The sequence below is a fragment of the Neofelis nebulosa genome, chromosome 6 (assembly GCF_028018385.1).
Source record: "Neofelis nebulosa isolate mNeoNeb1 chromosome 6, mNeoNeb1.pri, whole genome shotgun sequence".
Classification (NCBI taxonomy): Eukaryota; Metazoa; Chordata; class Mammalia; order Carnivora; family Felidae; genus Neofelis; species Neofelis nebulosa.
This window is the reverse complement of record NC_080787.1, coordinates 154,058,248-154,072,687: the sequence shown is the minus strand read 5'-3', so window position 1 is coordinate 154,072,687 and position 14,440 is coordinate 154,058,248. Positions and strand designations below refer to the sequence as shown.

Genomic DNA, 14,440 nt, shown 5'->3' with positions numbered 1-14,440 from the left:
TCAATCTTTCCCGAGGGAGACTCATTCTTTGTTAAACCAGCCAAGACCCTTCCTATAAATACAGTCACTGGGGTTGTATTCAGACCTGTGTAAAAAAAGGGGCAGAATGCCTTCCTGCCTAAAATACTAACTTTCTCCCGACACACCCAACTCTCAAAACACTGGTAACTTCAGTTTTAGCAGGCAGGGGGTTCTTAATAACCGAGTTGATCTAAAGAGGGCAGTTTAAAAGCACATAATTTTAACGAGCCCCGCACGTACCCGAGAGGCATCAGGATACCTAACTTAACACCACGTTACAGGAAGACACTGAAGATTTTCTCCATCAGTTCCATTTCAGAGCTTTAAGAAGTGTCTGGGCCAATTTGTTTCTACCACCCGGGTGAGAGCGCTCGGTGGAGACACTAAACCTATTCGTGCCTTCTGGCTTCGCGGGTGGAAGCAAAGAGCAGCACATCCGCTGCTTCTGAAGGTCTAGGAAGTTCTAGACTAGGAAGTCGGGTACGTACACCAGTGTCTGAAACAGAATTCTGTGAGCAACGTAAAACGAAGCAGCCAGCAGGCTCACACACTCGTGTACAATGAGGGACGCCTGAGGTGATCAAGTCTCTCAACTTGCGATCCAGCCTCATACAAGAACCGTGTGAGGAAGGCAGCGATCCTTCCGTGAAGCTGTTGCCAGCTGTCAATACCTTTTCGCCAGCCTCTCTCTCGGGTCCCGGGAGCCGTCACGGGCACCGATCACTGCCCCGGAAGATCCCACGGAAGAGTTTGGTCCTTTTCCATAAAAGAAAAAGTCAAAGTTAAAGTACCCGCATACTTCCCAAAACCTTATCATCATTGAGATCCGGGGCCCACAGAAGAAGAGGAGGTCTTTACTGAGTGAAAGCACAAGGTTCTTCAAATGAGACGAAAGATGCCTTGGTCTGCAGCCGGCTTCGCTCAGCGGCCTGCGAAATCCATCACCGCCCCGACAGGCGCTGTGACGGCACAGGTCTTAGGTGGCAGTGCCAGAAAGTTCAAACCAGGCAAGATGCAGTCGCCATGAGCTCAGAAGATGCGCTTCAGGGGGGGGAGGGAGTCACACAGGACAGTCCTGATGGGAGGAGCTTCCTTACAAAACAAAGGAGAGCGAATGTAACCTAGCCAGTAACCATGTGACTGAAGGGTCTCTTTTCAGGACAGCTAATGGCTTTTTTCCTACATAAATGGCTGTAATTATTGACACTTTGAAATCAAATGAGCCACCAAAACCCCTCGTGTTTGATATAAATGCTGCAGATACAAACTCACTCAAAATACTCCCCGAGGCAAAAAAATAAAATAAAATAAAAATAAAAATAAAAAAGTACTCCCCGAGGCAGCACCGTGTACTGAGTGAGCAAGCCCGCGGGACACTCGGCCTGGGTCCCTGGCTCTGAGCCCGGCCCAGCCACTGAGGTGACTGACAACATCAGTCCGGGAATAGCACCGCCACCTTATCCACTCCACGGGGATGTTGAAGGTCAAGAGACGATGCAGAGAGAACTTTTAAATGCATCCCAGTATCATATTAAAAGGTGTGTTAAAATCACAACGCATTACAGCAGTACTCTATTATCACACCAGCAAAAAGAAATGTCACGTTTGAAGAACCTTTTGCTTATGGGGATACAAGCCGGAGCACAATACTCAAAATATTCAGCCAACGCTGACAGCATTGCGTGTCGGATTAAATAAACGGCAAAGTTATTACAGTATTTCAACATTAAAATCATCCTTTTTAGACAGGTTGCACAAAAATCAATTTTTGCTTCTTTTCTGTAGGACAGGACACGCTGTGCGGACGTGTGCAGTCACGTCTCAGCACAGCACCTCTCCTGTCCCTCAGCAAGGTCCCCCTGTGGACACCGTATGCAAAGTCATCCTCCACAAAGACTCAAAAGATGAGACAGACTGTATCCGTAACCTCAGATAACCCAGAGTGGGTCTTCACATTAATTATCTGCAGAATAGAATTTTTTCAATTTTAACTCTAAGTTTTGTTTTAGAAGACATATCTTTTGAGCTTTGTTTTAAGAATGACACTTGCTTCTTCCACTGGTAAAAATTCTTCAAAATTTTCAAAGTTAATCAGAACATTACTTTCAGGAGACTATATATATGAATCCCGCACACTTCAAATAGTTCTCGAAAAGCTCCAGTTAAACCACACTTTTTAATATATTGCTATGCTGGAACGGGATGTTACTTATTCCAATGCATAGCCCGATTCTGTTCCCCACAGGGCCCAGTGGAAGAAACCAAGTCTGTGTCCTTCCCAGAGTGCTCGCGACAGAAAAGTGAGCTGAGCCCAGGGCACGGCCACGTGAGGGAGAGGCAGGGAGGTAGGTCACAAGCACCCTGCATGTGGTGCAGACAGCTTTGTACTTTACGAAGGAAGTCTTCAAAGAGGCACGAGCGGGCAGGTGTGGGACAGAACCTCCTATGTGGCGTTTCAGATGCGAAATAAATTAAGTGTTAGCTCGTGGGTGAAAGCCAAAGGGGTCTCGAGTGACCGCCTCGCCACAACACTGCGTCACCGAACCTCATCTGTTCGTGTCGGGACACAAAATATCTAAAGTTCAGTGTGTGATGTGCAAGGAGACTGATGGCATCTCCCTTCGAAAGTGACTATTATCCCACAAACGTCGTTGAGCGCCTACTTTCTAGATGCCGAAAACAGAAATTTTATAAAGATCTAACTTTGGCTTCTGGGTGGCCCCGCCTGAATATCATGCCGAGCCTTCCAGGGGCACCAGAGCACTGGCGCAGACAGGAGGCAAGACCCTGGCCAAGCCCACTTGTTCCGGAAGAGCCACCATTACGCATGTTTCTGACTTTTCAACTTCTTTTGGAATCGTGAGTCCCGCGTATCACACCATGAGGGTCTGGAAGCCCTCGTGCTCATGAAAAGCACTAGATCTGAGCAAGTTTAGAAAGTAAGACGAAAGTCGGGTCCGAATCCTTACGATTTTCGGTTATGTCTTAAATATCCCTGCAGTGCTGTCTTGGACACTGGTCACTGCAGATGGCCGTGTGCCTGTTGAGGTCTGGCTAGTGCTGCGATGGCAGAGAATGTCACAGAGCGAGAAGGAGAAACCGGTTAGAGGGAGGAGTGATTTCACAAGGACTGGGTTCCCTGCCCCTGGCGCGAGGCAGCTCACGTGACAGCAGGGCCATCCGCGCAGCGTGGCACTGACTAGGCCACCAGACTACCACGGAAAGCAGGGGCCATCGTTATGACCCAGCTCGGTAGGGGAACTACTGGGGCAGGTAACTCAGAACAGAGAAGTGTTACTCATGTTAAAGAACGGAACTTAGTGTGCGTGTGACCGTGACACTACGGCTGAGAAGATCTTATCTTTCGACACCAAAAAGTGTGGAAGGAAGTACTTGTTCAAGTAAGCCTAAGAGTTATCGGAAGGGGCAGAGAATGGAGGCTGAAACAGTACTTGGTGACCGGGGAGAAGGACTGGGACCCTACAGGCCACAGCCGTGCAGGGCAGACACACCCGGAGGCAGAGACTAGTGAGCAAGCGAGATCGAGAGGCCGGAGCGAGTGCTGATCGGGGCGGCCCCCACCACAGGGGCCGCGCAGTCCCCACTCCAATCACGAAGGAAGACACAGGGGGCCTGATTGGTGACCCCATGACCCCACGCTTTACCTCTACCTTTCGAGTGGCGGGGGTGGTGGGAGCCCGGTGGCTTTGGAGGGGGAGGAGGGGGCCGGCCTGCTCCGGGAGCAGCACCGTGGGCAGCGGCCGAGGGGGGCTGCAGGGAGCCGGAGAGAAAGAGGCCGTCGGAGGCCGGGCGCGGCCGGCGGGGGGGTGGCCGTGGCGCAGGGGCGGCGGGAGGAAGGCGGCCCCGGGACTTGCCGGTGTGGGAGAGCTTGTCCTGACCTGCCAGACTGCAGTCCTCCTCCTCCTCCTCCTCCTCGTGGTACGCAACGAGCCTGGCGGTGTACAGGGAGTCTGGGGACAGGGCCGGGGCCTGCAGGGAGGAGGCGGTCCGCTGAGGCGGGGGAGGAGGAGCAGCCGCCGGGGAGGACGGGGCCGGGAGCTCGTAGCCCCGCGGCAGCGGCGGTCTGCCCAGGCCCGGCTCCTCCGGCTCCAGCAGCCTGCGCTCGGCCTCCGCGTGCTGTCTGCGCCTCTCGGCTTCCAGGCGGCTGTAATAACCTTCTTCCTGTCGCCTCTGCGGGCGGAAAAGCACACAAAAGCACAAAGGTCAGAGTCAGGAGGGGGCCTTCCCGGGGTGCAAAAGGACGCGTCACCCTCTGACCCCCTCTGCACACCCTTGCGAATCCAGGGGATAGGAGAGTTTCGACAGAACGTTCTAGGACGGGACAGGCAGATCCATCCGGAAGCACGGACACACTCAGGCTACTGTGGAATCATCTGACGTGAAACCGCTGCAAAGCACGGACGGACGGACGCTCAGGCACCTTCAAGCTCCAGCTTCCAATCCTACACCACTGTCCCCATTCAGTTATCCCTCCAGGCCTCTCTCTAATTCTCGGCTGCTCCTGTCTCTCTCCTTCTGTTCTTGTAGGGTGTTAACTTACCTCTTCACTGCTGGGTTTAAAGACAAAACCAAACCAAAAACAGGCTCTAGCTGGCTTTCTACAGCCGGCGCCCTCAAGAACAGCCGCCTTGCGCGCGCGCTGTCTCACCGAGCCCCGGGGTCCAGAGAGCAGCCCTTCCTCTACCAGAAGGAAGATGAAGTCACCTGGTTTATTTCCAGTTATTCAGAGAAGTTAACAGAAACCATAAAACATTACTCATTTTCCCAGGGCGACAATCTAACAGATAGAGGTGTGCTTTCCGCAGTTCTTAATTTACAGTTCAAACCTGAAACTCCCTGGCAGACAGAAAATGAGAGAGCCAGGCATTAAGAGCAACAGCAACACGATATTCAAATATATTTTGACACATACTGTACATTTTTTTCTGACATACATCTGCACAAACTACAGTTGACAGCGTTAAAATTATTTTAACATTAAAAAAGGTAACAGCACAGTTGTGTTAAAGATTGACAGGTTCCAGAACACATGGAAAAGTGGATGGAAGAGAGGGATGTGAGGTCAAACTGGAAGCTGTGCGTCCGCCTAGATGCCGTACAGGCCGCAGAGCGCAGCGAACGGGTCTGAAGTCCACTCAACCCAAAACACAGAGCTAATCTCAGGGACCTTGCTGGCATTCGGGTACAGGCTTCTGGTCCCCGCCAGGAGGTGTGTGCTTATGTCTGCGGTCTGCTCCCTGCCCCCGCGCCCTCCCAGCCCTGCACACCGTGACCACAGCACTCACGCTTCCCCTTTCGTGGTCAGGTGCCAGCCAGCCTCGTCTTGGCACTGGACCCAATTTCTCACTTTATCTTCTTACTCTGTGTTGAGACATCTTTTACCTTGTTTTCTAACGTAAAATAAGGGTCTGCTTATTAGGCTGGGGAATCAAATCCAGAATGAGCCCTGTGGCCTTTAGTGTGACATGAACAACAGCCGCCTGACGACATTTTAGGAGGAGACCAAAGTATCCCTCTAGTTACACTAAGAGCAGATACAGTGACGTGACCGGACAGGTGGCCCACCCGACTAACGAATGGCACGTTCTTCTGTAACAAAGCCAGCCCCTCAATTGTGGACGCTGCGGATAAAAAACAGCTCATTCAGCTTTTTAGTGACCACTCAACTCTAGAAGCAGTTATGGAGCGAGACCCAAGCGTTACGTGACATAGTGGTGAGCTGTGAGGGCTCACGCTGGAAGAGGCCGGGAGCTGAGGGCCCGAGCACGGGGCGCGGGCAGGCCTCCCGCACACGGGCCCCGAGGGGGGTGCGGGCCACAACACACCCCTGCACTGACAAGTCTAGGGGCTCATGTTGCGGGGAACTGATTCTGACCGGGACTTCTCCCAACACAAGTGAAAGACACCGGGGCACCCGGCCCCACTAGCAGAGGCCGCTTCCGAGACTGCAGAAGCTATGTGGACACAGCCGCTGAAGGTCACAGGATGATGCCAAGGAACCGTGAGGCTCTAGAAGATGCAGAGACCGCCACTTTTCACACAGGTACGTGTCCTAGCCTTATTATTCTACTTTCGTCTAGATGAGTCACATCGTTTCTGCCAATCGAGCTCTTCACTAGTTACACATCCAGACGGATCGTGTCGCTACGCAAGGTTTCCTAAAAGCTCTCTCTCTCTCTCGGGGGAGGAGGGGGCTTCATTAATACGGCTCACCAGACCGTCAAAGGAGGAATCAGGAACGAAAACTCCCCACCGGCAGCTGTGGCGCCCACGGCCCCCGCCTTCACAGAAGGGAAGCGTCAGAGCGGACAGGCTCCCTCCCCCCCCCCCCCCCCCCCCCCCCCCCCCCCCCCCGCCACGGGTGCCCCGCTCAGGGCCGGCTGCGCACACACTGCGGTCCCGATTCTCAGGATGGACCCAATCGGTTGTCATTTTGAAATTCATGTGAAAGATTACTTTCATAAAAAGAATCCACATGTGGAACCAAAACAGCAACTCAGGATATTAGATCACATTCTAGGTGAATTTTCCTCGTATCACGCTTTTTGTAAGCTATCTGACCTGCTGACCGCCAGCCAGAACGGAGTGACTTCCGCAAGGAACCTACTCGAAGTGCGCGCTGTGAACACACCGTCTACGTCCCTGGTGCGTCGCCGCCCGAGCTGCGACCGCGCAGCCGCACAAGCACCACCCTCACCCCACCAGGCGGGGCCGCGGCCAGGAAAGGGCAGGGCCCGAGGGAGCGGACCGGCCGGGAGGAGGCTCGGCCACCCCGACAGGCCCACGAGTTCAGAAGCGGGAGAGAGAGAGGACTCAGCTGGGAGGGCGTGGACACCGTCCGGAGCAGAGGCGGGCGGGCCGGGCCGGGCTCCAGTCTCCGGTCCGACAACAAAGGAGGGGTCCAGGCCCCGTCGTGTCTCGCACGCGGTAGGATGCGTGCAGCGTCTGCCCCTCTGCCCCAGCCCATCCATCGGGTTCAGGCTAAGCCGGGAAGCCTCTAGCCGCCCCTACAGGACCATGACCTTGTCTTCGGCGTCTCGCTTCGTCCTCTCCTCCTCCTGCCTGGCGCGGTCCTCCGCTTCCCGCCTGCGCATGTCGTCCAGCTGCCGCTGCCGCCGCCGCTCCTCGTCCTGTAACTAACAACGCAGGAACTTTAACCTCCGCCCTGCACGCTCCAGCAGCACGAGGCGCAGAGAGCACACACACACACACACACACACACACACACGACGTCAGATACAAAGCACCCGGTTCGATCACCGTGGGAAGATGGCAAAACGTACACGTTTCAAAATCAAGCTGCCTAACAGCACTGTCCCCACAGTTCCACGAACTGCTCCAAGAAGGAATCTGTCTCATACATCCACACCGTGAACAAGCCGGACTGTAGCCAGCTCACGTAAACCACACTCCCGTGACACACGGACCCTCCAGTTACGCAACTACGGGGTGCACTCGGCCATCGTCTCCCCCCCATCCTCCTTCCCTCCGGTCTTCATGCTTGTGGGCTGGGGCACACAGACCTCAGGTCCCTGGGGCGGGGCCCACGTGCCAGCACACAACCCCAGAGGGATACCGAGACCGTGGGCCAAGCCCCTGGCCCACTGACCCTTGGCCATACGCTTTCTCCAGACCCCATCCTGGACTCCAAGAACTCCTTCTCGGCCCAGGGAGACCCCAAAGTCTTGAGCCAAAGAATCTGAGCCTGTATTCGCAAGGGACCTCACTTCACCTCTCTTCTGCTACAACCTCTCAGCCAAGTCAACTGGCCGGTCTCTGAATAATTCTCGTGTCTGGAAACCTACCGTCTGCTCCCCGAAACAGCATAGAGTCAGATTCCTCTATGTGCCACAGGTTGAGGATATCTTTTCTAAAAGGATCCTTGGATTAAACGTACATTTGACCAGAACAGAGGAAAACGCCTTTTTGTTACGGCCCCAGATAACGGCAACTTTGAAAGCTTGCTTCTCCAAGTATTTTCTTTCTTCTGTTCCAGAGCCGGTCTGCGGTAGCACCCAAGAAATGTGCCTCCAGACGTCAAGAGGAGTTGATTCAAAATTTTAAAAATTAGAACGTGACCCAACGCCATCTAGTTTCATTGTTAAAGCCCCTGAAGGACTCCCCTTAAGTAAAATTGCTCACGGTGTGTTTCAGTATTTACGGAATTACTGCTTACTGTAGAAACCGTTCACAGCAGAAACAGAAACGGGATTTGAGTTGTATTTGCATTTTTTTTTTTAAAAACAAAAACCTTAACAGCTTCACTCCTGCCTTATTTCTGTGGAATAAACACTGCAGCCGATGGGGAAGTAACAAATTAACTTGGCGTCGTTAGGCTTTTTTTCAGGTCAGCAAACAATATTAAAACATCTTAGAAAAAAAATTAAAATCTGCTCCTCAAGGAGACGAATTTACTTAATTTCCCGTTTAGTTCAAATCTAGGCATAAGCCCAGGGGAGACGTTGGGAGGTTGGCTGTGAGGGGCTCAGAGCAGGAGCACAGGCTACGGATTCCGAGCCCAAGAAACAAGGCAGAACTGTGAGGGTTCCCGGCCCCCCGGGGTCGCGCAGGGCTGGCCTCCACCGGGGAGCCCCCGCCCCGCCCCCCCACCCCCCCCACCACGGCAGGGTCCATGGCCCGCAGCACCAGTGCATCAACCAATTGACACTCATCGGTCCGAAGTGCGAGAAACGGCACCCAAATAAAAACAGGCAGATAAGCCAGCAGCTGGTGTTAAATACGCTCCGCGGAAGGGTGTCGAAGCACGTTAGCGTTCCGCACAGACTCCCTCGCCGCGTTTCACCTGCCAGGCGCAATTAAGATCAGGTCTGAGCAAGGGCAACAGAGCTAACATGGCCCGCTGGGTCCTCCGCGCTGAGGAGAAGCGCCATGTTCAGAAACGGGCACAGAAGCAATTCTCACAACCGCAGGTACAGAGTGCTACCCGGCAAATCTATAGCAGGCACTTGCTCTTAAAAACCTTCGTTCTTCTACACCTGGATGCGGTGGGCGAGGAACCGTCTCCGCTGTTAAGGTCCCCAGCTCCTCTTTTTACTGCTACCGACGAACCCCTCCGTGCTGTCGCGACAAGGGCAGTTTCTGCCCACTGCCTGGCAAGCGGCTTCACGTCTTTCCACTTCCAAAACAAGGCTTTTCATTCTTCATACGGATGCTGTTTTGCCCGACCCTCCTCCCCCAAAAGCGTTAATGACAGGAATGATGACCTAGCCTCTAAACTTACTCCAAATTAGCTCGAAATGGTGTGCTGTGCTGTGTGGTCTCCTTGCGTTCAGTACCAGGTAAAGGGCGTTTCAACCTAAGCCACACGTTTAACACGGGCTGAGCTGCAAGGACAGACTGTGTTAACCTGGGGTGAGAGGAGGACACGGGCTCAGTGTTTTACACGCAGAGAATGAAGGGGGGGCCGCTATGGAAGGCACCTGCAGGAAGCCACGTTCGGGGGAACGGGCCTAGATAGAAGCAGCCGCCGTTCTTACAGCAGCCGTCAGCCCGAACCACAGCCACTCTCAGCCGGGAACTAAGGCGGGGTCTCAGAAGCCACTGTCACCAGCCTGGCTGGTCTCGCTACGCTGGCGGTCCTCCCCTCATCTTCAGATTAAAAAAAGAAAACAGTTACCTTGTGATCCGTGTGTTTATAACTTTATGCCACAGAAGACACTAACTCGTGTCTTTAACTGTACGTACAGTCAAAACTCCGTTAAGGGAGACGATCTTGTTGCGATATCTGAATACAAATCAGGGCCAAGGTGCCCTTTCGCTTTTGGGATCCTCGCTGGAAACACGACCGGAAGCCTGTCAAGGTCGCCCTTAAGGCAACAGGCAAGCGTCATCTGCCTATGTTCCCACCCATTAACAATACACTGAAAAATGTTAATGCCCCGCAGTGAAGGACCCCCACGTGCAGGCCGTTTACTGCTACCGGGCTCAGGCACCCGACTCGGGTTCAGCCCACGAGCCCCATGCGGGAGAGGAAGTCCACTTTGTGTTTCTTCACGGGGAAAGCCATCCCCACGACCCCGGGCACTTGGTGTGCAAGTCTCTTCCCTGGGCACAGCCCACGCCCCCGCCCGTTCAACGTAAGGACACTGACAATTTTACCAGCAGCTGTAACGCGTGCCGGCTTGCTGCTGAAACGCTCTGGCTTTGCAGGGACAGGTGAGCCTGCGTCGGGCTGCGTGGCTGCACGCGGCCTACCACGTACATCGGAAGCTCTCTCACAGCAACTATCTCATCTTGCGACCACACGAGTCTGTGTTCTACTCCAACACGCCAACACGCTGGCTTTCATACGAGCATGTTCTCCTCCTACTTCCTGGAGTCAAACTGACCCTCCCTGAAGGCAGGCTTGGACACCACCCTCGGAGCCAGACCCCGCTCGCAAGGCGGGGGACCCCGGGGAAGCAGGCAGGGTCTCTCTGCAGGTGCAGCTCTCAGCTGGGTTTCCTACTGACTCTTGCTTGAGGTTTTTATGATCTTGCTTTCGGTTCAGCCCCTCGTATGCCAATTCCTGCAGTCCCACACGAAGACCAGACAGGAAAGCGGCCTACGAGGGCGGACCTGGCCTGGGCCTTCCCAGGAGGTCAGCAGTGGAGATGCTGAAATCGGGGACAGCGTCACTCGGCTGGTACCACCCCAAGGGGAGGGAGTCTTCCCCTTGAGCTGTCGGGTCCTCAGAGCCAGGAGACGAACCACTAAGACGGTAACAGGACAAAGCCTGAGACCAGGCAACTGAGAGACTGTCAGGTCACGTCAATTTCTAGTTGGAAGATAGCTCCTGGCAGGGGTTTCATGAGCAGGAGGCATTGTTGTGCAGCACGATACGAAATAAATATAAACTCCGGTATAAACATAAATTCCGGTAAGAACCTCGACTCTCACTCTTTGCGACACCGCGTGACCGCTGTCACTACTGGGCGTGCCGCCTCGTCTGCTCTGCCTCCGTCACAGGTTCCCCCGGGGGAAAGTGCGTGTAATTGTCTGGCAACCTACGGCAACGGAGGCCCAGTCACACAGCCCGTCCCTCCCTGCAAACTTGAGTGGAGACGGGTGCGGCTACGGCGGAGGCTGACATCTGCCCAACTCCACACAGCAGGTGCGCGGAGGCATGGACGGAACACCAGCACTTCGTGGCCATGGGAAGACCCAGGACGTTTCTCTAAATGACAGGGTTCTGAAGACTCCTGGGATGTGACTTTTGTTTTTTTTAACAGGATCACCCTAGCTGCTGTGTTGAGAACAGACTGACACAGGCAACAAACGCAGAAGCAAGGGAGTCCCCTGCACTGAGCCAGGTGGGGACAGCAGTGGTTCAGGCCAGTGTGGGTGTCGAGGTGGTCAGATTCTGAGAAGTAAAAACAATTTCTTGATGGGGAGAAAAAGAGGGTCATGGTAACTAAGGCTTTTAGACTGAGCAATTAGAAGAATCAGCTGAAATGTGGAGGCTGAAGGCAGACAAGGAGCATGTTGGGGGGGGGGGGGTGTGTGCCGAACATGCTGAGCTTTGAAAAGTCTTGTCTGACTGCAGGCGGAAGTGTGGGCCAGGGCAAGGCCTGGGCTAGAAATGCAAACGCGGGTGTCGCTGGCTTCTACAGCTCCCGGGGTCTGGAGGCGGGGGCGGGGGCAGGGGCGTGGGGGCCTGGGCTGGTTGGGGTGCCGACCACTACAAATCCAGAGGGAGAGCAGAGCCAGTGAGGTGGCCCCCCAAGCTCATGGAGACTGTGGGCTGCTCCCGACAGAGCACCTGCCCCGTTCATCCCAGGGTCGTACCCAGGAGACACCGTCACAGCCACACGGGGCACTGTCCCTACACTCTGCTGGCACTTGGGCCACCCCCTGTCCCGGCAAGAGGACGGGCGCCTGGCAGAGGCACCTCCCTGTAGACAAGCTGCCAATTCTGACCGGAGGACTCTACGTAAAGGACACCGCTGTAAGAACGGTCATGTTTACCGGGAAATGAGGCTAAGAAATGCTCAGAGATGTGGGGGCTGAGGTCAATAGGAGTAAAAGAAAACTACCTTTTAAAGAAAGAACTCTGAACTGTGTCTTCAAAACACAAATCCTCGTGTCCTCCTTCATCCCTAAGTATCGTCTATCTGTCACATAATCTGCACAGAAGAGTCGCTAGGCCTACAGAGCTGGAAAATCTCTACCAGCCAGGGCCTCGGGTCAGTAGCTGGTGGGCAATGGATGCCCAGAGAGGATGTAACATGAGCACCTCAAACGAAGAGTCTGCTCTAACCGGTATCTTTCGACCGCCCACCACAGGTGCACGTTGCCATACAAACAAGTACGGAGAAAACATCCATATTTTGTCTTTGTCTCATGGGGCGGGGGGGGGCAGGTAACGCTAAAACAAATATGCTCTTCGGTTATCAAGGCGGGAAATGCTTCCGGGAGGGGCTTCTCTGCACAGCGGCCGTGCCACCACACTGTTGAGCTAAAAACGGGGGAGGGGCTGTCATTTGATGAGGAGGCCGGTGAAGTCAAACGGAGATTCAGGACGTTTTAAAAGTACTGTCGGATCCCGTCCTTGTTCGTTTAAAAAGTGACTAACAAAAAATGACCTCAGGTTATTAGGAACGTTTCAGCCGGTGCAGAACTCGTGGCCGGTGACACTGATAATAGCCCTGGAGCACCATGGACACTAAACCGGTCGACTGAATCTCCCGAACGTGGACACACTGAATCGAGGGGCACAGCTGGTTGAGTGCCCGACTTCGGCTCAGGTCACAATCTCACGGTTCGGGAGTTCGAGCCCCGGGCTGGGCTGTGCGCTGACTGTGTGGAGCCTGCTTCCGATCCTCTGTCCGCCTCCCCCCACCCCCGCAGCTTGCACTCTCACTCAAAAATAAAACATTAAACAAACAAAAACCCTGAACTGACAACAGAACGGGATGTCAGGTATGTTTCGGCAGACGATATGGCCGGTGAAGCAAACTGAAGTCCATGCGAAATTATTAAAGGAGACAGAGTAACATTTACCAAAAAGCTCTCTTTTTCTGCCAACAGACAGATGCCAGTTACATCTTAATTGGCAAAGCAACGCGAATACCAATTCGGTTGAGTTTCTAGTAGTCGGTTATTCAAAATCTATTACCAGGGTAACAAAAACGAAACAGGTTATTCGCTGCAGCTTCTCTTTCGTTTGCTCGCGTATTTGTGACTACGTAAAAATACACAGAATCAGTTTTGTGACTAAAACTGAGAAAAGGTCAAAGCCATAAACAAACAGTAACACTTAAAATTAACGGAGGAAAGCAAAGAGTAACTAAATCTAAACACACGGAAAGGCATGCTTCTCGCTCCCGCAACTACACGCCTGCGCTAGGACGCCCCAAGGAGCTGCGTCCACTAGGAACACAAACCACCACCACTAACAGAAAAAAAGAAAATCAAGACAGGAAAAAAGTACCAAAGGGAAAGAAATGAGAACATACCAAATCTAGAACAGAGATTGCTGGCAGACCAGTCTGCTGCAGTAACAGAGAAGGAAACAAAAAGAAAGATGAAGTGTGAAAAAAAGTCAAGTTTAGACCGTATTCCACCCCGCGTGCTCGCTGCTCCCGCGCGTCACCTGCGTTGGAGGACGGCCCGGGGAGCACAGCGAAAACTATGCGTGGACTTCTGGCACCCACAAACAGGAAAATGTCCACACAGTATTAAACACTTGAGTTTCGTTATTATGATACACGGAAGGGACTTTAAAATTCCTCTGAGCTGTTACCCGGGGACTAAGATATTCCCCTTAAATTTGATTAATGATGAACACGGACACACTTTTCACTAAAATTGTAAGAAACTTTCCAAATGTCATAGTTCACGCTATGAGGCTCTGAAATGGTCACTGTGAACTATTTGGAAAACCTGACAGACCTTTAATAAAAATTCACAGCTAAGAATAATTACAGAAATACTACAACGCAGTTGCTAACTTTTCACTATGGGGCGGGGGGAGATACAGTTATAACAATAAATGTTAACAATGTCTACCTATTTACCATAGACGTCGGCTTTTGGTTCAGTATGAACTGCGGTAAACATCGCTGTTTTCTTGTGTCCTAGGGACGGGAGAGTTGGGCCAGGGGCACACGCCCTGCCTCTAGTGGCACTGGCCGAGGACAGGGAGGGGACCCTGCACTGAGCACTCACCCAACCGTTGACACGGCGGACACCAGGGTCCTGACCCCAGGGTCAGCGCTGTGCTGAGAATTCTTATGCTACAAGTAATGCATCGTTAACCGGATGCGCTTTGAAATGAAGCAGCACTGGGGGTAAATACAGTTGTTTTTCAGGAGTTCACTACTGGTGACTTAACATCTGGGTGTTCGTTCAGCTGGATGTTGGGTAAGTCCTACATCCCTTTTGCTGACAAGAAGTG

The 14,440-nt window shown here is 53.2% G+C and overlaps 1 protein-coding gene across 19 annotated transcripts in view; it reads right to left on the bottom strand.

Moving 5' to 3' along the window:
• Positions 1-14,440, bottom strand: part of AFDN (afadin, adherens junction formation factor) — a 140,228-nt gene that overhangs the window by 2,094 nt on the left and 123,694 nt on the right. For 6 of the 19 annotated variants that reach the window (XM_058735910.1, XM_058735912.1, XM_058735916.1 and 3 more), the window contains 4 exons: positions 13,500-13,535; positions 7,065-7,178; positions 3,897-4,212; positions 693-777 (listed from right to left, as the gene is read on the bottom strand). In XM_058735910.1, the coding sequence (XP_058591893.1) occupies positions 693-777; positions 3,897-4,212; positions 7,065-7,178; positions 13,500-13,535 (551 nt within the window). Of the gene's footprint in view, positions 1-692; positions 778-3,896; positions 4,213-6,387; positions 7,179-13,499; positions 13,536-14,440 lie in introns of those variants that run through there. The other 13 variants (XM_058735919.1, XM_058735920.1, XM_058735917.1 and 10 more) reach the window with 7 other exon arrangements.